At 40.2% G+C, this 22,523-nt stretch overlaps 1 protein-coding gene across 5 annotated transcripts in view; it reads left to right on the top strand.

Annotated features, from left to right (window-relative positions):
* Positions 1-22,523, top strand: part of EIF2AK4 (eukaryotic translation initiation factor 2 alpha kinase 4) — an 89,798-nt gene that overhangs the window by 7,808 nt on the left and 59,467 nt on the right. For 2 of the 5 annotated variants that reach the window (XR_015715314.1, XM_087822338.1), the window contains exons 2-7: positions 6,975-7,087; positions 9,885-9,987; positions 14,248-14,400; positions 15,885-15,965; positions 17,372-17,520; positions 19,305-19,420. Coding sequence is in view for 4 of the 5 variants with exons in the window: in XM_087822338.1 (XP_087678464.1) it covers positions 6,975-7,087; positions 9,885-9,987; positions 14,248-14,400; positions 15,885-15,965; positions 17,372-17,520; positions 19,305-19,420 (715 nt within the window). In the remaining variant the exon portion in view is untranslated. The other 3 variants (XM_087822346.1, XM_087822340.1, XM_087822355.1) reach the window with 3 other exon arrangements.

Below are 22,523 nucleotides of genomic sequence, written 5' to 3'. Positions count from 1 at the left end.
AAGATTGTGTTATCTCTGAAATCACTGTTGCCTCACTGTTTTCCTCCCATAGGGAGCCTTTATTGGTTATGATTAAGTTTAGCAACATGTGACAGAAAACTACAAAGTTTGCTTTTTGCATGTAAAAGTCGAGAGTCTAGGGCTTTTTCTAAATTGCTGTTCCACCATTGACCTTCATGGTTCAAAATGACGGTTTGAACTCCCTCATACCTGCATTCCAGCCATCTGGAAGGATAAAGGAATGAAGTTGCATATGTTAGCTCTTTCATCTTATTGGCCAGAAATTAACTCAATGGCTACACTTAGATGCAAAGAGGTCTGATAAATGTATCCAGTTAAAAAAATCAGGAGTTCTATTCTTAAGAAATGTCAAGGGATGATCTTTGGTATCAATTCAGGCTGAAAAAGGAAACTTTGTTCAGTGCAAAACAGCTTAATTGTGATACAGCAGGGTGTGAAAACAGCAGGGCTGTGAGGCTGCCCTGGAGCCAGGCCCCTCTCAAGCTGGACAGCTTTGCTCTGCTTTTTTTTTTTAATATATCTTTATTGATTTCAGAGAGAGGAAGAGACAGGGATAGAAACATCAATGATGAGAGAGTCATTGATCGAGCCCGCAGTCCGGGCATGTGCCCTGACCGGGAATCGAACACTGATTGCCTGGATCCCAGGTCGACGCTCAACCGCTGAGCCACTCCCGGCCTGGCTGCTCTGCTTCTTGATGCGGCCCTCTCCTCTTCTCAGGCTGGTCTGCTCTGGCCTGTGCTGCTCCACTCCCCACCACCTTCTGTGTTTCAGCTTTCAGTGGAAAGGGAAAGTACACTCCCAGAGCCACAGGGGAGCTGGTTTACATAGACAGAGGTCCCCATTCCTGGCCTCTGATTAGTGTGTCCTCATGCAAATGAGGACTCCAAATCCTCGAAGTTTGATTGGTCTGAAAGGCACTTTCCTGATTGGTCAGAATGGAGATGCTCTGATTGGTTGGTGAAAATGTTGTTGGGGTTATAGCTGTGTAGCTTCCATAGATGGAAAGCTTCAATCCTATTTGCTGAAACAGAATTCCAGGAACTCTTGTAAGGGCTGGCTCCATGGCAGAAACAGTACAGCCAGGGAGGTCAGTGCAGAGGCATAGGGGTCATTGGAGGCCTTTCTGTGAACTACTGTTTGCATGAGCAGCCCCTTTGTAGAAATAGCTACTAGGTTCTGTTTTCAAAAATTTGAGTCCAGTTAGCCACCAGGAGTCCTCCTGAGTGGCTATTTCTTCCTCAGGATCCACAGAAATACCCTAAAGCATTCCCTTTAGTAAAATATCTTCAAAATGTGTGGTCCCCCAATAGGCCTCTGTGTGCTGAAGCCTGCTTCCTCTTTCAGAGAGACTGGCAGAAAGTGAAGGCCCCACCACTTGTACCATTTCCCAAGAAGGTTAGTTACATTCAGATATACTCTTCACTTTCTACATGAAGATGAAAGAGAATGTTAAACCAGACTTGTTATCTTATATATGAAGAGATAACACACTTCCTGTGGTATATATTGTCTGTATGTTACAAATTTGTTTCTCTGCTGGGCCCAAGAAAGGCCTATCCTTTGGTTTGCATTTGTAGTTTCTACTTATACAGCTTTCTGATATAGGTCTACTTCTTATATTTACATATTCTTGTTCTTTCCAGCTATAGGGCACTACTCCAACTTTGTTGCCTCCAAAACAGAAGATCTGCAATTTTTCCTAGGTGGTCTGCTTGCATTTTAACATTTTGACTTACCTCTTTCACATTGGGCTTGCCAGGTTTTGAATATTTTACTTTAAGACCATCTATCTGTATGGCATTTCCCCTCATTTTCATACCTTATTACTTTTGCCTCTTTTAAGCTATCAGTTGATACGGATTTAGAGCAGTATTCTCATTTGTTGTTCAGAAATAAAGTTTTCACTGGTCAACAGCCAAATGAGAAAATGAAAGGCAGAATAATGTATAAGTGAAGGTATGTTAGCATAAGATAAATTGATTCTTCTTAGGATAAGACTGAGCTCTACTGTATTTTTTTACTTCCTCCTACTTTCAGCACTAAAATATTCTTTATCTTCTAAAGTGATATATACAGTAAAGAGGGAACAAAAAAGTATTTTCTTGACAAAATTTATGTTGGTGATCGTAATGTCTCTCTAAAATCTGTGGCCTATGAGATGAGAAAGCCTATAAAGATTTGATCTTCTAAAAAGAAAACACAAGTGAAATTTTGTTTGTATCTGTCTCATTAGCCTGTCAGTTTTTATATATCTAAAATGGAGGTATATAACCTCTCTGCTTCACTGGATTGATAGAAAATGAGTAACAATACCACACACAACAAAGACTGGTTGGTAGGATTTACTTCAGAATAACCCAAGGTGGTGGTTGGAGGTAAGGGCAGCCTATAGATACACAAGATTGGCCATAAATTGGTAATTGTGGAAACTCTCTGGTACATAGTGTTCATTATATCATTATCAGCTTTGTTTGCAAATTTCCAAAAGTGAGCCTATTTAAGGAGACTGGTCAAGGCCATAGTCTTTCCTTTTCTTTTTAGCAACGAAAATGCTTCCTATGAGAAAGTCTCCCTAATATATAAAGCAGGTAACAGCTGGCCTGCCCTGGTTGAAGGGGGACCGAGAGGCCTGGGGCCCTGTTAGCTCAGTCTCACCCTTGCCCCTTGAAGGTGCCTCAGAGGAAACCTACCATGCTTTACTTGTTTTTTGTGTGTGTATTTTTAGTTGATTTTAGAGAGAGAGAATAAGACAGAGAGAGAGAGTGATTGATTTGCTGTTCCACTTGTTTATACGTTCATTGATTGATTAATCTTACATGTGCCCTGACCGGAGATCAAAGCTGCAACCTTAGTATCTGGGACAACAGGCTCTACCTGCTTTTTCTGTCACACGGAAGACAAGCCACATCTCCTGTCAAATACCAAAGCCCAGCCTGTCTCTGTCATCCCCCTCTGCCTATGGCCCTGTTCCCTGTGCCCCCTTACTGCCTAACCCAAACCTCCTTGAAGGGGTTGTTACCTAGACTTGCTGTGTTCTCTTCCTCGCCTAGCGTTTGCTCCCGTCACACTAGGGTCTGCATTCAGCGCCCACAGAAGCCACTCTCGTCAAGATCACCTACAGTCCCCGCATTACCCCAGTGCTGGATGCCATCTGTCCTCATCCTGCTCAGCCTCAAGGAGCATGTGTGACAAGATACTTTCCTTCAGTTTCCTCCCTTGAGGCCCAGTCTCTTGTCAGCTTTACCTTAAATTCAGATTTTTCTCTCTCCTTTGCTAGCAACACAGGCTGAATCATCTTAATAGCTTTTGACTTCTGCTCTTACTCTTCCCTATTCATTCTTTACTCAGCCACCAAAGTGATCTCTTAAAATATATGTTAGATCATACCATTCCCATCTTAAAACCCTGACAGATATTTAACCTGCCTGACAAGGCCCTCTGTGATCCAGCCTTTCCCTATGACCCCCACTTCACCTGTGTTCCAGACACACTGGCCTCCCCCATCTCTCCTGTGTTCCAGACACACTGGTCTCCTTTTGTTTTTTGGAATACACCAATTTCTTCCTTGCTTTGAGTCTCTCATATATTTTTCCCTTGTCTGGAATGCTTGGTCTCTGGCTTGTCTTAGCTTAAGTGCAACATTACAAATAGGTCTTCCCTGATAACCATGTCCAAGCGTGTTCCCTCCTACCCACCACCAGACATTCTCTAAGTACAGTGTAGGGGAGGCAACACTTTGCCTCTGTCCTCTTAGGGTCTCTGGCTGGGTCTGAGAATTAAATTAACATAAAACAGATTAACATAAGAAAAGCATATAGATTATTATATGTACATAGGAAGCCCCATAGAAAAATGAGGACCCAAAGAAGTGGCTAGGCCTAAAGTGTTTATATAGTAGGTTGAACAAAGAGAGGCAACTGTGGGAAAGTAAGTAAAATATATGAGGAGACTAAAGGAAGAGTTATTTTAACTTTGTTTAAAGTATGTTTTTATTTTATTTTTTTTAGAGAGAGGAAGGAAGAGGGATAGAGAGATAGAAACATCAATGAGAGAGAACCATCAATCGGCTGCCTCCTGCACGCCTCCAACTGGGGAGTCAAGCCCCAACCCGGGCATGTGCCCTGACCAGGAATTGAACCATGACCTCCTGGTTCATGGGTCGACACTCAACCACTGAGCCACACCTGCCAGGCGATAAGAGTTATTTTAACAGGATCTGTTTGCACATAATTCTCTTGGCCTCAACTCCATGTCGGTGGTGATAAGAATGTTTCCCTCTTCCTGGTATAGGAGGGCATCTTTCACATGGAAATATTGTCTCCTGCTTTTAGGAATAAAAGAGGAGGTGAGCCCGGCCGGGCGTGGCTCAGCAGTTGAGCGTCGACCTGGGATCCAGGCGATCAGGGTATGATTCCCGGTCAGGGCACATGCCCGGGTTGCAGGCTCGATCAGTGCCTCTCTCATCATTGATGTTTCTATCTCTCTTTCCCCCTCTCCTTTCCTCTCTCTGAGATCAATAAAGATATATTTTAAAAAAAAAAAAAGAGGAGGTCAGAGTGCCCTTCTTGTACCTGCTGCTGTTTTCAAGCACCTTTAGCACAAAATAATCCTTATGCGAAAGTGGTCTATTTTGGGATGGCCTATTCTGTCACCCTTCAAGGGCATCACACCATCTTTTCAATAGTACTTTCTAAACTTGAACTTACACGTGTATTGTTTGTTTTTCCCCACCAGACTGGAAGTTCTGTAACAACTGGAACCATGTCTGTTTTCTCACCTCTATGTGCTAACACTATCTGACAGCTGGCTCTCAATAAGTGTCAGTGACAAGGCACGATGGGTGAATGAGTGGATGAAATCCACTTATGGATCACAGATGTTTAACCCTCCCCAGGACGACATTCACAGAATTGTGCTTTCCTGGAGCCTTTCCACAGCTTTTTATCAAAGATTGTTATAAAACCATATAAAAACAGCTTACAGCCCTAGCCCGTTTGGCCCAGTGGTTAGAGCGTCAGCCCTCTGACTAAAGGGTCCCAGGTTCGATTCCAGCCAAGGGCACGTACCTCGGTTGCAGGCTCAATCCCCGGTCCCGGTTGCATGCGGGAGGCAACCAATTGATGTGTCTTTCTCACATCGACGATTCCCTCTCTCTCTGAAAAGCAATGGAAAAAATATCTTCAGTGAGGATTAAAAAAAAAGAAAACAAAAAAAACCCCTGAGCTTACATATTTTATACACATAGTTGATGAGAACTTTATCATGTAATTTAGGGTGCCATATGTAAGGTTCATGTTAAAAATTTCTGCTTGAGTTTAGTGTTGTAAAGTATTTTGTTGCCTCTAAAAGAATTTTTATGCTCGCTCTTTTTTGTAAAATGTGAAATAATGTCATATGTCTCTTTTTTCCCTGGCTGCTTGGACCTTCTAAGATAAAGTTAAGGCAACAGCCAGTCACAGCAGCTCAGGCTGATGAAAAAGACACAGGTTTGGGAGTTGGATTTGAATTCCAGCCTTGTCACTGTATATCTGCAGGCAGGAAACTGAAATCCTGAGCCTGAGCTGCTCCATCTATAAAATGGATGTAGCGCAGCCCTGGCCATTGGGGCTCAGTTGGTTGGGGGTCATGCTGTGCACCAAAAGGCTGCCAGTTTGATTCCCAGTCAGGGCACATGCCTGGGTTTTGGGCTTGATCCCTGGTGAGACCAAATGTTCTCCTTACCGGGTTCTTTGTCTCGTGGAGTGGAAGAATGAAATTCATGGACAACGTGAGAGTAAGGGAAAGAGTACAAAGGTTTATTGTGTAAACAAAGCAAAGCTCTTGGCGTGTGAGAGGGTTCCCAAAAGGGGTTGCCACCAAAGCTCACTAGTCTAGGGGTTTATATATTTCCTATATTTGTTCTTCATTGGCTCATTCTAAGAATTCTACCTGAGTAACAGCCAATCCCTCTTTGTCTTTAGTTTCCCACTTTAGGGGATCTGGTGTAGAGCAAACTTGTTTTTCCCTGTAGGGCAAACTTGTTTTTCTCATTTCCTGTTTGCTCAGAACATTTCACCTTTGCATGGTTCCTTTTTCCTGAGGGTCCCCAACACTAAACTGCCTGGCCGTTTTAACTCCTCACTGGTAGGGGGCGTGCAGGAGGCAGCTGATGGATGATGTTTCTCTCTCTCCCTCTCCTTTCCCCTCTCTCCACAAAGAAAAACCAATAAAAAATATTTTTTATAAAATAGAGACAGCACCTACCTTGCAGAGTTGGTAAAGTGCCTGGACCATATGAGTAGATGTTTCTTCCCTCAGCCTCCCCTTTCTCATGATATAAAGATAATAGAAACTGCCTCAAGTCTTTTTTTTGGAAAAGTATACTTAATACATAAAAGGACAGTAGAGTAGTTATTTGGTGAAAAGCAGTGGGTTGAAAGCATAAACAGTTTTAGAAGCTCTCAGATTTCCATGTGAAGGTTTTCACTTATTATTCTTAGTATCCACCTCTCAAGTGAAATATCCTCTGACCCCCACCTGTCTGAATGTCTTCTTCATGCCCCACTGTGTTCCGTTTCTTCACAGCGCTCACCACTATTGGAAAGTATTCATCTGTCTTCAGGTTTGCATCAGGTAGTTGGGTCCTTGTCTGTCTAAAGTACCCCTGTACTCCCAGCCTCTGGGACAGCACCCAAATGTAATTGCACTCAGTAACATTTGAATGAATGGAAGCTACAAAGAACATTTTAGTTCACTCCTTAGGTAACTTTGAAAAGGAAAATACATTCTTTCTGGCACAGGTTTTATTTTTAAACTATGCTTTAGGAAAATATGACCGAAAACTGTATCAGATATTATGTGTAATATTTAGAAAGTAGAACTTTTGAACTAAGATGATCATTATCTTAATCATTAATGATTGGCTCTCTAGAGTTAAAACATATATATATTTTTTTCTTTTTCTCTTTTAGGTCAAAGAGCCCCCTGAAATCAATTTAGTTCTATACCCCCAGGGCCTGGCTGGTGAAGAAGTATATGTAAAAGTGGATTTGAGGGTTAAATGCCCACCAACCTATCCAGATGTGTGAGTACATTATAAATAGCTATGATGTGATTTCAGTTCTTGGTTTCGACCACATAAAAACAGGTTGAATTCAACAGTATTTTCTCCTTCCTGCCGCCATTCCATTTAAAATCTCATTTCTTATCACTCGTATTTCATTAAAACTATACCAGCAATAGACATTTTCATAAAACCTACCTCTTGTTCAGTCAGCTTCTAGTTGTAGAATAGATACTACAGATACTAATATTTGCTTCATGACCAGTTGTTTGCTTCTTCTGATATGTTAGCTTTTGTTTGTTTAGTTCTTTATAAACTGAGGAGAGGAACAGTCTAGAAGAAAAGGAGAAAGGAGTGGTAGCTTGTGTACTCAGTTTTTAAGTGTGACCAACCTTAGGACTTAGAGTAGCCTTCTGGGACGAATGGGACTTGACTCCCTCTAGAGCAGGGATTTAGAGTCACCCTGCACAGCATGTGGCATCCCTGGCTCCTACCCACGATTACCAGGCCTGTTCTCTAGCCAATGAGATGACCACAGAACCCCACATATTTCCACATCACCTCTGGTTGAGAAGCACTGATAGAGAAGAAGCAGTAGCAATCAGGACTCAAGTTCTTTTTCTGAAGTATCATACATGTTTCCTGTAATCTTTCCCCCAGACATTCCGCACGGAAAGGCAGATCGGCCTGGATGATGTTTTGTGGTTTGGTCTTATTGTACAGGGAATCAGTGAAGAAAAGTGACAATAAAAGGAAGCACTGCCTTACACAGAGGGTGGTAAATTTATGGAGTTTGTTATCCTAAGAGGTGATGGAGGATATGCAAATATACATAGTTCAAGATGAGCTCCTTAAAGTTAGTGACCCTCTTTTGCCCCAACACTGTGTCCAAAGTAGGTAAGTAGGTATGCAGAAAGTTTATTAATGAATTGATTAAAGAATAATTAAATTTCTGAAAGCAGAATAAGATAGTGCCTCTCTAGGTTTTACTTCTCCTGATACCAACTGAATGTCCAACAATTCAATTCAGTTCTGATACAAACTCTTCTTAGTTATTGCAGACCCCATGGGTTAAGGCTTAGTCCCACAAGGCTTCAAATGCCAGTTGCAAATACCAGTACTTCTGACTAGCTAGCTATAAATTTGCAGGTTCCCACAACCCCTCCTTGGGTTCAATAGTTTGCTAGAACCACCTCACAGAACTCAGGAAGGCACTTTACTTACCACTGCCAGTTTATTATAAAGGATACAACTTAGGAACAGCCACATGGAAGAGATACATAGGTGAGGAATGTAGGAGGGGCATGGAGCTTGACATTGACAGATGTCCCTGGAGGACGATACAGTCACTCTTGGTTGAGAACTACTGCACCAGAGAACTATTCAGGTAATCTTGATGTGTCCACTTGGTAAAAGTATTATGAGATGATTTTTTTAAAAATAACATGGAAATGCTTATAAAAAGTAAAAATTCTAATATTAGCTACATAAAATTATGAATTATGTGGCTAGGGCTTAAAGAGAACATTGGTAAGTTTTATTAAAATTTAATTAGTGTTGTAGATGAAGTTTTCACTATTCTGTTAATACTGCTACATAATAACTGCTTAATTTAAAAAAAAATTATGTCAGGCTTGACTTGGGGAACATTCCTATCCTTTGAGATGATATGGTGCAGGAACTTTCCATTTCTGCAAAATAGTCCTTGATGCCACTGTAAGAGAATCCTGAGTTAGATGGACACACATAGGCTCAGCAGGGCTATATGGTACTTTTACTCTTTTTCTCATATATATAACCTAGTTTCTCAGATTCCCATCTATTCAAATAGATAATGATGGTAGCAATCTATTGTAACTCAAGCATTGAGAAAACCCATAGGTAATGAGTAGTAAAGGGTGTGCTAAGGTAAAACACCATGAATTACTCAGAAATGGTTGGTAGGAAGTGGAGTCATCTTTTGTTCAAAGATTTGATTTATAAAATCAAATAAAGCCTATTTAATCATAGTGAATTGTTATTGGATGTTTATCGGTTGGGAATAAAAGGAAGCCTGAGGACTGGCTGTGTATTTCCCTTGAGTAGACGGTGTTGAGTCTTAGTTGTGCTCTACAGGGATGAAGAGGGGTGTGAGTTAGGCATCTTTGGAAGAGGCAGAGTTTGCAGAGTGTGCAGGACTAGATTTACACGAGTGAGTGAGCATTTTTCCACCTCGTTTACAATCGGGGTGAGTGACTGGACACAGCATGTTGTGGGAATACTAGACTGATCAAAGCACTTGGCCTCTCGGGTGAACTGTCAGAGCTGGGTTAACTGATGTTGTGGGCCAGCCAGGGTCGAGCATTACCAGAAAAGGGAGTGCATGGTTAAGCTACCACACTGGAGTCACACACAGAGCTAGAGTGATTTTTTTTTTTAAAGGTGGTAAAATAGTAGTTGATGTGTAAAATTTTAATCAGATTGTGAAGCTGAAATCAGAGACAGAGGAGTTAGGGAGATCCTGGGATCAAGCCCCAGTAAGTCTTGGGGATCAGGGCATCTGACAACCCACACTGATGACTGGCCAGCCCACTCGCTCCCCACAGCCTGCAGGTGAGTCCATCATGAGCACTGTGTCAGCCGAGTTGCTGGGGTGTAGTTGAAATCCTTTTGAGATGAAAGGAAATGTTGCTGGGGGTATAGAGGGAGGTTCACAAATGAGCCCTATATGACATCCCCAGGCTTAGTGCTTGGAACTTAGCAAATATTAATGCAAACAGGTTACACTTTCTAGAGTAACTCCTTTTTGGTTTTTGGTTTTTGTTCTTTTCTTTTCCAGAGTTCCTGAAATAGAGTTAAAGAATGCCAAAGGTCTGTCAAATGAAAGTGTTAATTTGTTAAAATCCCGCCTGGATGAAGTGGCCAAAAAGCATTGTGGAGAGGTAAGATATGTTTAACTGGAATTATAAGAGCACAGTAAAATCTCATCAGTGTTTGCCTTTCTGCCTCTTCTTTGGCTTAAAGTTTTTTCCATTGTACCGTAAGTCCAGTTTTGACTAGAATGTTTTGTTTCTTACTGATATCTACAAAGGAGTACATTGCTATTTGTATTTCTTTAATTTACATAACTTATAATTTACACATTGTAGAGTGTATATAGATGGTACTGTTGATACTTAAGAATCTTCCCAAAAACAGTTCATATGAACCTGGCCATATTTTTTGCACACTTTGGACCTGGCCCCATGACTTGATCTTGGTTTGAACCTTTATGTTGGAAAATGTTTGCAGAAAGTGATTTCTGACCAAACTTTGGCACTTCGCCTCCTCTGTACCAGAAGAACTAACTGTTCTCCTTGTCAGCAACTAATAACATGGTCTAGTCCTTCAATACCTCTTCTCTACCCAAGCACTTAGTCTTAGTTCAGTGCTAACTCTTTCTTAATCCTCTGCACATCAGGGTCTATCTGAGCTCTCCCTTGGGTGACACAACTCTCTCTCCCTTGGGTGACACGACTCTCTCTGGAGGGCTAGAATAGGTGACTTCTTAAGGTAGAGTATTATTACTGTGTGCTTCTTAGGTCAGACCAATTCCCTTTACATATAATCCTCACTTTTGTGTAAAATCACAAGGCAGCTCATGCTTAACTGTTCCATCTTGTAAAAACTGAGAAGAGTTAAGTTAGAACTAGCCCTAGGGCCATGGCTGGTGTGGCTCAGTTGAGCATCATCTCATGCACCAGAGGTTGCTGACTCGATTCCTCCGGTTCGATTCCTAGTTAGGGCACATGCCAGGTTGCTAGCTCAGTCCCCATTAGGGGGCGTGCAGGAGGCAGCCCATCACATTTCTCTCTCTCTGTCTCTCTCTCTCGTCCATGTCTCTCTGCTTCTCCCTACCTTTCTCTCTAAAATCAATAAAAACATATTTGGAAAAAAAAAAAGAACTAGCCGTAGGTCTCTGTTCTGTTTCAGATCTCTAATAAAGTGCCTGGACAATTTTCACTTGTGTTCTACAACATAGTGAGCCACAGTGTGGCCCCCAAGATGCTTTCTGGCCCTAAACATTTTGCCCATTTGAGTTGTTGTTTCTACAAACTTCAGTGATTGCTGGGGTACAGCCAGTGATTGTAGAACAGCCCAGACAAAAAACTAGGCCTTGGGAATTACTCCAAAGTACTTTGTAGTGTAAGGTGACTCTAATGTCTAACTGAGAAATAATATGGAACTGTATTGAAAATTCAGCTACAGAATCCTCTGGTTTCTTGAATTCACGATTTATGAATCTTTTGAAAAAAACTTTTGCTCTTTATAGTACAATATTATTAACTACAATCACTATGTTGTATACTAGATCCCTATCAGTTATTCATCTTATGACTAGATTTTGTACCCTTTGACCAATATCTCTCCTATTTCCCCTACCCTCTGGTAACTACTATTCTAGTCTCTGTTTCTATGGATTTGGCTTTTTCATTTTTCATTTGGCTTTTTTAGATTGCACATATAAGGTGCTATCCTACAAAAGTTGTCTTTCTCTGTCTGACTTATTTCACTTAGCATAATGCCCTCAAGGTCCAGCAAGATGTCCTTTCTCATGACTAAATAATATTCCATCATATGTTTATATTTTATATCTTTATTCATTCATCTGTTAACTCACAGGTTGTTTTCATGTCCTAGCTATTATAAATAATGCTGTAATAACATAGGAGTGCAGATATCTCTTCAAAATCCTGTCTTCATTTCCTTTGGATATATATTGAGCAGTGGATGGCTGCATGATATGTTAGTTCTAGTCTTAATTTTTTGAAGAGCCTCCATAGTGGATGCACCAGTTTACATTCCTATCAACAGCGCACAAGGGCTCCCTTTCTCCAATTCCTCACCAATACTTGTTATCTGTCTTTTTGATAATAGCCGTCTAAGAGATTGAAGTGACATCTCATTGAGGTTTTGATTTGCATTTCCCAGGTCATTAGTAATGTTGAGCATCTTTTCATGTACCTGTTGGGCATTTATATGTCATCTTTGGGAAAACGTCTATAGACTTTTGAGTTAAGCATATTACCCTCCATAATGTAGGTAGATCTCATCCAGTCAGTTGAGGGCTTTAATAGAAAAAGACTGGCCTCCCTAGAAGAGGGAATTGCCAGGAAATGGATGGCCTTTGGACTTGAACTGCAACATTAACTCTTCCCTGCTAGCCTACCCTGCAGATTTTGGACTTGCCAGGCTCTATAACTGTATAGTTGCATGAACCAATTCCTTAAAATAAATCCCTCCCTCTCTCTCTCTTTCTGAACCAATTCCTTAAAATAAATCCATCCCTTCCCTTCTCTCTCTCCCTCCCTCTCTCTCTCTTTCTGAACCAATTCCTTAAAACGAATCCATCCCTTCTCTTCCTCCCTCCCTGCCTCCCTCCCCCTCTCTCTCCCTCTCTCTCCACCTCTATACACACACACACACACACACACACACACACACACACACACACCACCCCCCCACCCCCCGCCCCGTTGGTTCTCTTTCTCTGGAGAGCTCTAACACAGATGTGTATTGTGAGAGTGAGAGTGGCTGTTGTAAATAAGTTCAGGAGAGGCCTCTGATAAGGTGACATTTGAGCAGAAGCCTAAGGGAAGCAAGACAATGAACCATGTAGAGATGGGGGGAGAGAGGGACAATTGCCAGTTTTGAAAGTAGTTTTTATTTTCTTCTAGTATATATTTTATCAGATTTGTTTGTATAGAAAATGCTAGTGAATGAAACAGATTGGTAAAAGAAAAACCCTCCATCACTTGGCTCCTGGCTCCTCTCTGGTATAGAAGCGGTTTCTCTTTAACATAATAGAAACTGCCTACTTTTCCCAGCTTTTCTTTATTTTTTAATCCTCGCCTGAGGATATGTTTTTATTGATTTTAGAGAGAGAGGAAGGGAGGGAGAGAGAGAAACACCGATATAAGAGAGACATCGATCGATTGCCTCTCTTTCTCGCCTGAACCGGAGATGGAACCCACAACCTAGGTATGTGCCCTGACTGGGAGTCAAACTGCCAACCTTTTTTGGTGTACAGGACGACACTCCAATTGAGCCACCGGGCCAGGGCTTAAAAGAACTTGCCTCCTAGACTCTAGACTAGTATTTCTCAACTGCAAATCAAAGTATATCCAGTGAATGTCACAACTTCTGATATTATAAAAAATACTTTAATTTTCCCTAACAATAGCTGTGGTTTCTTTGCATTTACTCCCTGAGAAGGTAAACACTAAGTCAGTTAGCTTTATATTCTTGTGTACCATGACTTCTATTACTATTTATCATCATGTTAAGTCCCTTTAGAAGATGTTTTAAACGTATAATTGAAATAAGAATTTTTAAGCTGTTTCATTGTATAATTGAGGAAAAAGAAATATCAGTGTGGTGGTTCTCATGTGCAGAATTCTGGAGCTTGGCACTCTTGACCTCGTTGGGGTTGGGGTAGTCAGTCAGTGTGGGCTCCCAGAAACCCTTTTCTATTGATTCACCAACTCCGGTGTGATTTGTGACTCCCAGGAGCAGGGGAAGGTGGCTTCCTGTGGTCACATGAGTGTCTGAGAGGAAGGCCTTTTTCCTCCTGGTACTGTCTGAATGCTTCCCCAAGTGTGAATGAAGTGCCTTCTAGGTATTGATCAGCCTCCTACTGGCCCATTACTAGCAGCGACATAATGCGGGCTTTAAATATCAGCTTCCTGATCCCCAATAGAATTATTTTTAGTATGCAGTGTGGATAGATGAAAGCTCTGATGTTAGCAATGATTATTGTCTGCTCAGCTGCCATTTTGCAGACAGGTTTTCTAGTTAGTAAGGTAGTTTTTTCTTTTAATGCAGCCTTAAACATTTTATCAAAATATTTGTACAGGAAAATATTTTATCAGATTTATTCTACAGAAAATGCCAGTAAATGGAACAGGACTACAGAAGACAAGTGAAGCTTTTTATTAATCTAGCAGTTTGTCTTGATAGTAACACTATGAGATGAGTCCTGTAAAAGCCTTTTCCTGCTGTGATCAAATCGCATTCTTAATTCAGAATATGTGATGTCAAAATGCATATCGCTACTGCAAGTGGCTGGCTGATTTGCTCGCATGTTTTTATGTAGTCTCTCCTATGTGCCCTGTCTTCCCATTATTTGACCATTTGTGGTTTATTTTCACCTCCATGTTTAGGTGATGATATTTGAACTGGCTTATTACGTGCAATCATTTCTCACCGAGCATAACAAGCCCCCTCCCAAGTCTTTTCATGAAGAAATGCTGGAAAGGCAGGCTCAGGAGGAGCAGCAGAGGCTATTAGAGGCCAAGCGGAAAGAGGAGCAGGAGGTGAGACCCTTGTCACCACGGGCGGCCAGCCTGGACGACTGCGAGCTTCTTTCTATAGGTTGTGACTATCTCCACCTACACACCTATCTATATTTAAGTTTTGCTCAAATTTGATTCAAGAACTGTGGGACCATGTGAGTAGACTGGCCCTAAGTGTTGAGAAATTCTATGAGCAGTTCCCTTCTATCAAACATCAGTGCTGCCCCTAGGGCCCTTAGTCCAGGCCTTTAAATAAAAGTAAAAAGAAGGCAGTTTAGCCAAGTGTCTTGAGAGCTGTGCAGGAACTGAGTTTTAGAGCCTATTTCTTCTTCCCCTGTGGAGCAAGTATCTCATGCCCAAATGAGTAGCAAAAGGCAGAGAGGGAACTTTTTTTATGTTTACTAACCATTTGTAATTTTTCTTTATTTGTATAAGGATACCCTGTGTTATTTTTAAAATCCTTTTATCAGAGTTAATATACACATCTAAATTTCCTTCTCAGTTTTTAACTTGGTGAGGCTTTTAGTTCTGTGCCTACAGATGTTACTGTTTCTTACATTTTACTCCTAGGGTTTTGTTTTCCTGCTTTTCTTAAGTCTTACTCCTGGTTCTTTTTTTTTTTTCTTCTTCATTTTGTTCATTCTGTGCTGATGTTCACACTATCTCTGTGGGTCCCATTAATTTTGTTATTGTTTATCTCCTATTTAATTGTGCACCCTCATTACCACTTAGAATTTAAAGCTCCTTATTGTCATTGTTTTGAGGAAGGCACACTTTCATTGGAAGATAGTGAATATTTAGCTAACAATCTTGTTTTGATGTACTGCTGTAACTGCCTGTAAGTTTGGAGTATGTTGTTTCATTTTGTATTATTGCTGTTACAGTTTTTGGTGAATGTCTTAATGGTTTTGATATTAAAACCTTAAATTTTAGGGAACGTCTAAAAGCACATTATTTTTCCCTGTCTAAATTTAGACGCAGTTGAGCAATACAAATGTGAGTCAATTGGATGGGGATCAAAATACCACTTTAATACTGATGCAGCTGTTTGTCTGTGGCTGCGGGGGTGGTGCCGGTGCACCCTGGGCCCAGGACAGCTCAGCCCACTCTCCTCCAGGTCGGCCCCGGACCCCACAGCAGAAAGCAGGCACAAGTGCATGTTCCCCAAAGACAGGCAGACACCAAAGAGGAGGGGCTAAGTCAAGTGGGAGGATGTGAGAGTTGCTGTAGTGAAAGGCCCTCCACATGGAAACATGAAGAGTAGGGGGTAGTGTCGCTCCCCACACAGTCTTCACATTTATTTAAATGGGAATGCCCATTGCTTAAGAATGCCCATTGATAAAACTGACAAAACTACAGTTTGTACTGAGGTTCCATATATTCAGGTCTCTTAGGAAAGGAGGGCTCGAATTTTGTAAATTCACAAAGAGCTTTCGTAATTTGAGAATTAATTTGTCATAGAGGTTTCAAAGATTGGCCTTTGATGGCAATATGGTTTCTTTCAGCAACGTGAAATCCTTCATGAGATTCAGAGAAGGAAAGAAGAGATCAAAGAAGAGAAAAAAAGGAAAGAGATGGCCAAGCAGGTACTCTGTAGCAAGTCTGCCATGCTAAAATAGCTTACATTTTGTTAAACATAAAATCTTTTTATTGCCATTGGTGATATTTTCCCCTCCTGTGTTACTGTCAGTAGTAAAGCTTAAGACGAAGCACTAGAAGAATCCCCCAACAGGACGCAAAGTGTAGAAGTGCGTAGTATCTGTAGATGACTTCGGCTTATGCAACTATAGTAGTTTATCAAATGAGTCGAGGGAGAGAGGATACTGAAGCTTTGATAATTAACCCAAACTGGAATTCTTGATATTTGGAAAATAAAGCAATTTGTTCATACTGAGGAGGGAATGGAAACCATACGGCTGTGCTTGAGATTTTCATTCAGCGATGGAAAAGGGTTTAACAGAGCAGGCTTAAAAAGCAGGGGCGGAAAATAATAAAGTCTTTTTTCCTGTACTTCTCCTGTGTCCAGCTCAATAAAAGAGCCAGTTATGCATGTCTGGAGAAATCTAGAGAAAATTTTCCTCATTCTGTTTTCTAGAATGATGGCAGTTAACGTACAGGAAACTGTGAGGTGTAGTGGGAGGAGGCACTGGCGTACGAGTAAGCAGCACCTGGCTTAAAGCGCTGGCTGTTTTACTGCCAAGTTCTGTGACCTTTAGGTGACACTCTCTGTGACTTGCTCTCCTCATCCCCTAAAATGGGACTTATGATGCATCCCTTTCCACCTCGTGTAATTATTCCCACAGATAAATGTACTACCCTCTCTGAAAGTACAAAGTCGTGTACAAATGTAAGATGATACTGCTGTTCCCACCAGCTCCCCTGCCTTAGCCCGATCTGCCTTCCTGTCGGCCACTTTGCTCTCTCTTTGAATGCCGCCTTCTGTTCACTTCCTCTCGCTCTTCTTTCTGACTTTTTGTGCATATTTCAAGATTCTAGCATTTCCATTTTAAATTCACATTCTGTTGAAAGAGTTATCTGACCTTCAGTTCCTGAACCAGTACCTATTTGACCATTACATTTTTATTATTTTTATTCATTTATTTATTTTCCTTTTTATTGAATTTATTGGGGTGACACTGGTTAGCAAAATTATACAGGTCCCAGGTGCACAATTTCACAACACATCATCTGTACACTGTTATCATGTGTTTACCACCCCAAGTCAAGTCTCTGCCCATCACCATTTATACACCCTTACCCTCCTCCACCTTCCCCACCCCCAACTCACTCCAGTAATCACCACACTGTTGTCCGTGTCCATGAGTTTTTTCTAGGACATTAAATTTTTTAAAGTTGAATTGAATTTTATTACACTTGAAAGCATTCAGTTTAAATAAAAATGTGACCTCTCTACTGAATTCATAATTATACACCATGACTGTCTTCCATTTATCACCTGTGTCTAAAGTAGGTTTACTTTTCTTTTTTCTAGGAACGTTTGGAAATTGCTAGTTTTTCAAACCAAGATCATACCTCTAGGAAGGACCCAGGAGGACACAGAACAGCTACCATGCTACATGGAGGCTCTCCCGACTTCGTAGGAAATGGTAAACATCGGACCAGCTCCTCTGGAAGGTCCAGGTAAGTCCTTGAGATTTCTGATCTGGGAGAATAAAAGATGTAGAAGGAATAAAACAACTTGGAGTGAAATCTGATGACTTTTCAGATAGTTTTAATAACTTTTTCAAAACCTATATATCTTAATATACTGTTTGTTAGCAATATAAAACAAAATTTTCATTTGTTTTAACACTTTCTGTTGACACTTCCTAAGTATATTTAAACTAGCTTTATTGCTCATTCACCTTTATAATAGCCTATCACACTTCATAATCTTGCCTCTAATGCAGTTTGATCTGACTTTTAATGGTCTTAACTACTCAATAATTGATTTAAAATTTTTTCTTCCATCGGAATCATCATCTGGACAAATTTCACACTGTAACTCCTCAGGCCCCGCCCCAGATGTGGGGAATGCTTCCCGACGGGCCCAGTGTAGGTGATTCTTTACCTGAGACTAGAGCCCCGGTTTGTTGCCAGGGCTCCTTCCTGTGGCTGCTGAGGACCCTGGGCTTCCCTGTCCATGCAGGCGGCCTCCTGGCTTGTTCCCTGTCACCACGGGTCACATGAAAGATACTACCTCTTTCTCCATGTCCTTTTCCACCGAAAAACTGAGACATCCCTGAATATTTGTGGTGACCCCTGTGGATAAGAAATAAATTTTAGTACAGAATCCATTTATGGGTGGGTGGGTGGGTGATCAAGTAATGTAAGTATTGTAATTCAGCTTTGTTACGTGTTTAAACTATCTCTTTTGAGAATCTAAGCAGCACTTAAAACCAACATTTTTCTCTATGGAAAGAAACATTTTAGGTACCAAACTGAAGACTTATATAAACTTTCGGGTTATAGTTTGTTTATAAGAAGGAAACATTTCAGTTCTTTCCCTAATTACCGACTTGAAAAAAAAAATTAGCTTAGAAATCATTACCATTAAGGTGAGCTGAATTTTCTTTTGAATACTCAGGGGGAAAAAATAGAAAAGAGAAAGAGAGGAGGAGGAGTTGGGCTTTGAGTGTTTAAGAAAAGTCAAGAAGGGAAACGGCAGAGTATCTATCAAAGAGAATAAATGAACATTCAGTGATTGGGAACCCAACTGGAGACCAGGAATTTGTAGTGCTCCAAACCCGCTGCTTTTCAGCTTTCTCCAGAAATGCATTTGCATCTGGAATAAAGAGATTGTGGGGTCAATGTGGTTGAGCTAAATCTCTGTAGAACTGCTATGATGATGGAAATGTTCTATATTAATGCCATTCAATATGGTAGCCACTAATGAGTTGTGGCTATTGAGTACCTAAATATGACTACTACAGTTGAAGAACTGAATTTAAAAAAAAATGTTTTTATTGATTTTAGAGAGAGAGGAAGGGAGAAAGAGAGAGAAACATCGGTTGGCTCCCTCCTGCAGGCCCCCTACTGGGGATCAAGCCTACAACCTGGGCATGTGCCCTGACCAGGAGTCGAACCGGCAACCTCTTGGTGCATGGGACAATACTCAACTACTGAGCCACACTGGCCAGGGCAAAAAACTGAATTTTTGACTTGACTTAATTAGTTTAAATTTAGATAGCCACATATGACTAATGACTACCATATTGGACAGCAGAGATCTAGAGTTGGGGGTTTATAGAGTTCATGTGGAGAACTCAATGGGGAATGGGAGAATTGAACAACTTTCCCGTTAGCCCCATAAGCTAAATTCCTAGTAGAGATAGATGTTAGACTATGAATGGGCTAGTAAACAGGAGAAAATGAGGGGGCAAGAAGTTGGAAAAAAATAATCATTGTCCAAATTTATTTTTAAGGCGAGAGCGGCAGTATTCTGTATGTAGTAGTGAAGATTCTCCTGGCTCTTGTGAAATCCTTCATTTCTCTGTGGGTAATCCTGATCAGCTCATGGTGCACAAAGGAAAATGTATTGGTGAGTAAACTAGCTAACTTCATTTAAAATTTTTAAAGACAAAATTTAATCATGAGGAAACGAGGTAGAATAGACACCGTGTCCTTTAGACCATGCAGTCCAAAGAAGACTAGTAAGCCAATAGTTAGTCATTCTAGTTGCCATTCCTAATGACCAGAACAAGAAGTCATGCAGGTTTCCCCTCTGTAAGATGGAAATTAAAACCTAGGATCTTGGAGATATTATTAGCAGAAAGATAATTTAAAGTTTGCCATCATTATAATTAGTTGAGCTTTTTGAAACCAAAATGGTTGAAATATTATGAATTCTAATTTTACATTGTGTCCATTTATTGCTGATGAAATATATGTGACAAAATGAGTTCTAGTGCCTATGATCTTTTTTTAAAATAATTTTTAATTTTTCAGTTATAGTTGACGTACAATATTACATTAGTTTCATTAATGCCTGTGACCTTTAATGACCAAGTCCTATTTTCTTAAGTTGATATCCATCCACTTCGTATTTTCCTGCTGGGCATGTTGTACCTGACTAGGAAAACCACTTTCTTTTCTCTCCTTTTTTTCCCTATTTTGTTTTCTGTATCTTATTTAGAAGTTTTGTCTACTGATGGTTGTTCGGAGTGAAGCTGGTTCAGCAATTTGTAATTTGAATTGTTTATATTAAAATCAAGTTTTCAGTATCTACTCCTTTGCCCTAAACGTATGTCATCTTTTACCAGCCATACCAGTATAGCCACTAATGGTGTAGGAATCACTTGCATATAATTAATTTGACAATTAATTTTAATTTTAATTTTTTCCAAATTATAAGAGAAAGTTTATTTAGAAAATTACAGAGGTAGTAGAAGTGAGCCAGCTGAGCTGCGTAGGCTCAGGAAACAAGTTACTAAGGCAGAAGGGCCCTTGGAGCTTAGCAGAGAGAAAGGCAAAGGTAAGGGGAGGGGGGAGGGAAAGGTGCGGGCATACCCTCCCCCTCCCTCCCCCACCCTGGCCCCGGGGAGAGCACACCCAAGTTTAATTTTTAATTCCATGAATATTCTTATCACAGCTAACAGGTAGCCAAATTGCCTAAATTGGATTTGCTTTATTTTAGCATCTTTTTTCCTTCCTCTTTAAGGAATTACAAATAAGCAGGGCAGCTGCCAGGAAGCAGGCAGCAGGTAGAGGGAGAAGAAACCAAATATCTGAATAGTCTGTGAACTAGACACTTAACCTTGGCTGCCTGAACTATACAGAATTCTGCGCATAAACAAGGCCTGCCCTGTTCAGACAAAGCAACAATTTGGGCAGGTTCAAGACCTTGGTAGAGATGATTAGCTTTGGTTTTTGAGACTGTCCTTGACTTAGGGCATTTCAGACTCATGAATTGGCAACATAAAACTCACTACTTTAGTAATCTGGGGAGGTCAGGAAGGGAAATTAATCTAACTACTTATTACCTTAACTTGGTTTCCTATTGTCATCGATACCCATTAGACAGATTCACCTTAGCTAATACCCTTATCAGGAGACACATTCTCAGTCTGAAAGTTTTTTATAAAACAACTACAGAAGTTATTTTGTTTTCTCACAACGGATCTAGTTTTTAAAATATGTCCTAATTTTCTGTGAAATGTTTTTATAAAAGATCAACTAATTAGCATTTGTTTTTCAGTTTAAAGCTATTAGAACTTCCTTCTGGATATAGCACTGTAGACTGTTTAAATGATGATCGTTGTGAGCATATAATAGAATCAGTCAGAGTTCTTTTGGTAACATATTTTCCTTCAGCCTCATTATAGTTTGTTCTTTTGTCCCTTTTGTTAACCCCATCATGCAAAGGTGACAGGGAGAAGATGGCAATGATAAAATTATAAAAAGCAAAAACCCCCAGCAATTATGAAATACCCATCTAGCCCCAATTGGGGCAGGAAATACTGCAAGACATTGTGCTGCATAATGCACACATGTAGTTAGGCTTTATATAATAACGTCACACTTTATCCCAAAGATATTTGATATCTGTGTCTCCAATGTGTGCTGCTTAGATCCCACGTTGCACAGGTTGCTTCCTTTGGTTGACAGATTTTCAGACATCAGAGTGTTTTCCCCTTAGCCTAAGAATATAAGGAGTTGTTTATGATTAGCATAACAGATCATTTTAATTAAACTTTCTTAAATTGTCAGCATTTCTATGAAATAAAAACTGCTTCTCAGATAAAAAGTCTAGGTAAGCTAATTCAGCCACATTTCTCAAAGAATTTTTGCTAAGGCCACTATGTCCTACATATACAGGTTACTTCACTTTTCATTTTTTTAATGGAAAAAAACTATTACTGTTTCTTTAAAAAATTATTTTCCTTTTGAAGACAGTACATCATCATGGGAAGCTATTATTTATAAAACAAGAGAAAAAGACAGAGTACTATATATCAATAGTTCTCAATTGGGAGTGACGTTGTCCCCTAGGATGATGTCTGGAGACATTTTTGATGGTTAAGACTAGGGTGGGGGTGCTATTGGCATCTAGTGGGTAGCGTCAGGGATGCTGCTAATAAACATCTTACAGTGCACAGGATAATCCCTCAACAAAGAATTATCTGGTCCAAAATGTCAGTTGTGCCAAGGGTGAGAAACCCTGTTATATATGCTATGATTTGGTAAATTACGGGTGGGAAAAGGGTAGCAGAAACTAGAGGAGAAATAAAACAAAATGGTGATAATGTGGGTGATATTTCTTTTTATTTCTAATTTTTTGTTATCATCTTTAATGAAAATATAGATTTTTATGTACAGCACAGTGAATATAGCCAATATTATCATAGTAACTTTTCCGGGTGGCAGATGCTAGACTTGTTGTGGTGGTCACTTCACAAGGTATACAAATGTCAAAATCACTATGCTGTACACCTGAAACTAATATAATATTGTATGCCAACATACTTTAATAACATTTTTTTTAAAGAAAATATGGGTTTTTATAAGAAAATTTTTGGTATTACGGAAATTTAGCTCTCTAGGTACAAGTGAAAACCAAATTCCTATCACTAAATAAATGTATCTCTCTCTCTAGCTTCAAATTTAAGCTGTCATTCTGGTTCCTTCCCTCGAAACTGTTAGCC

This window comes from Miniopterus natalensis, chromosome 1 (assembly GCF_054644295.1).
Source record: "Miniopterus natalensis isolate mMinNat1 chromosome 1, mMinNat1.hap1, whole genome shotgun sequence".
NCBI lineage: Eukaryota > Metazoa > Chordata > Mammalia > Chiroptera > Miniopteridae > Miniopterus > Miniopterus natalensis.
Note: the sequence above shows the minus strand (reverse complement) of the source record. Positions and strands in the feature narration are given on the sequence as shown.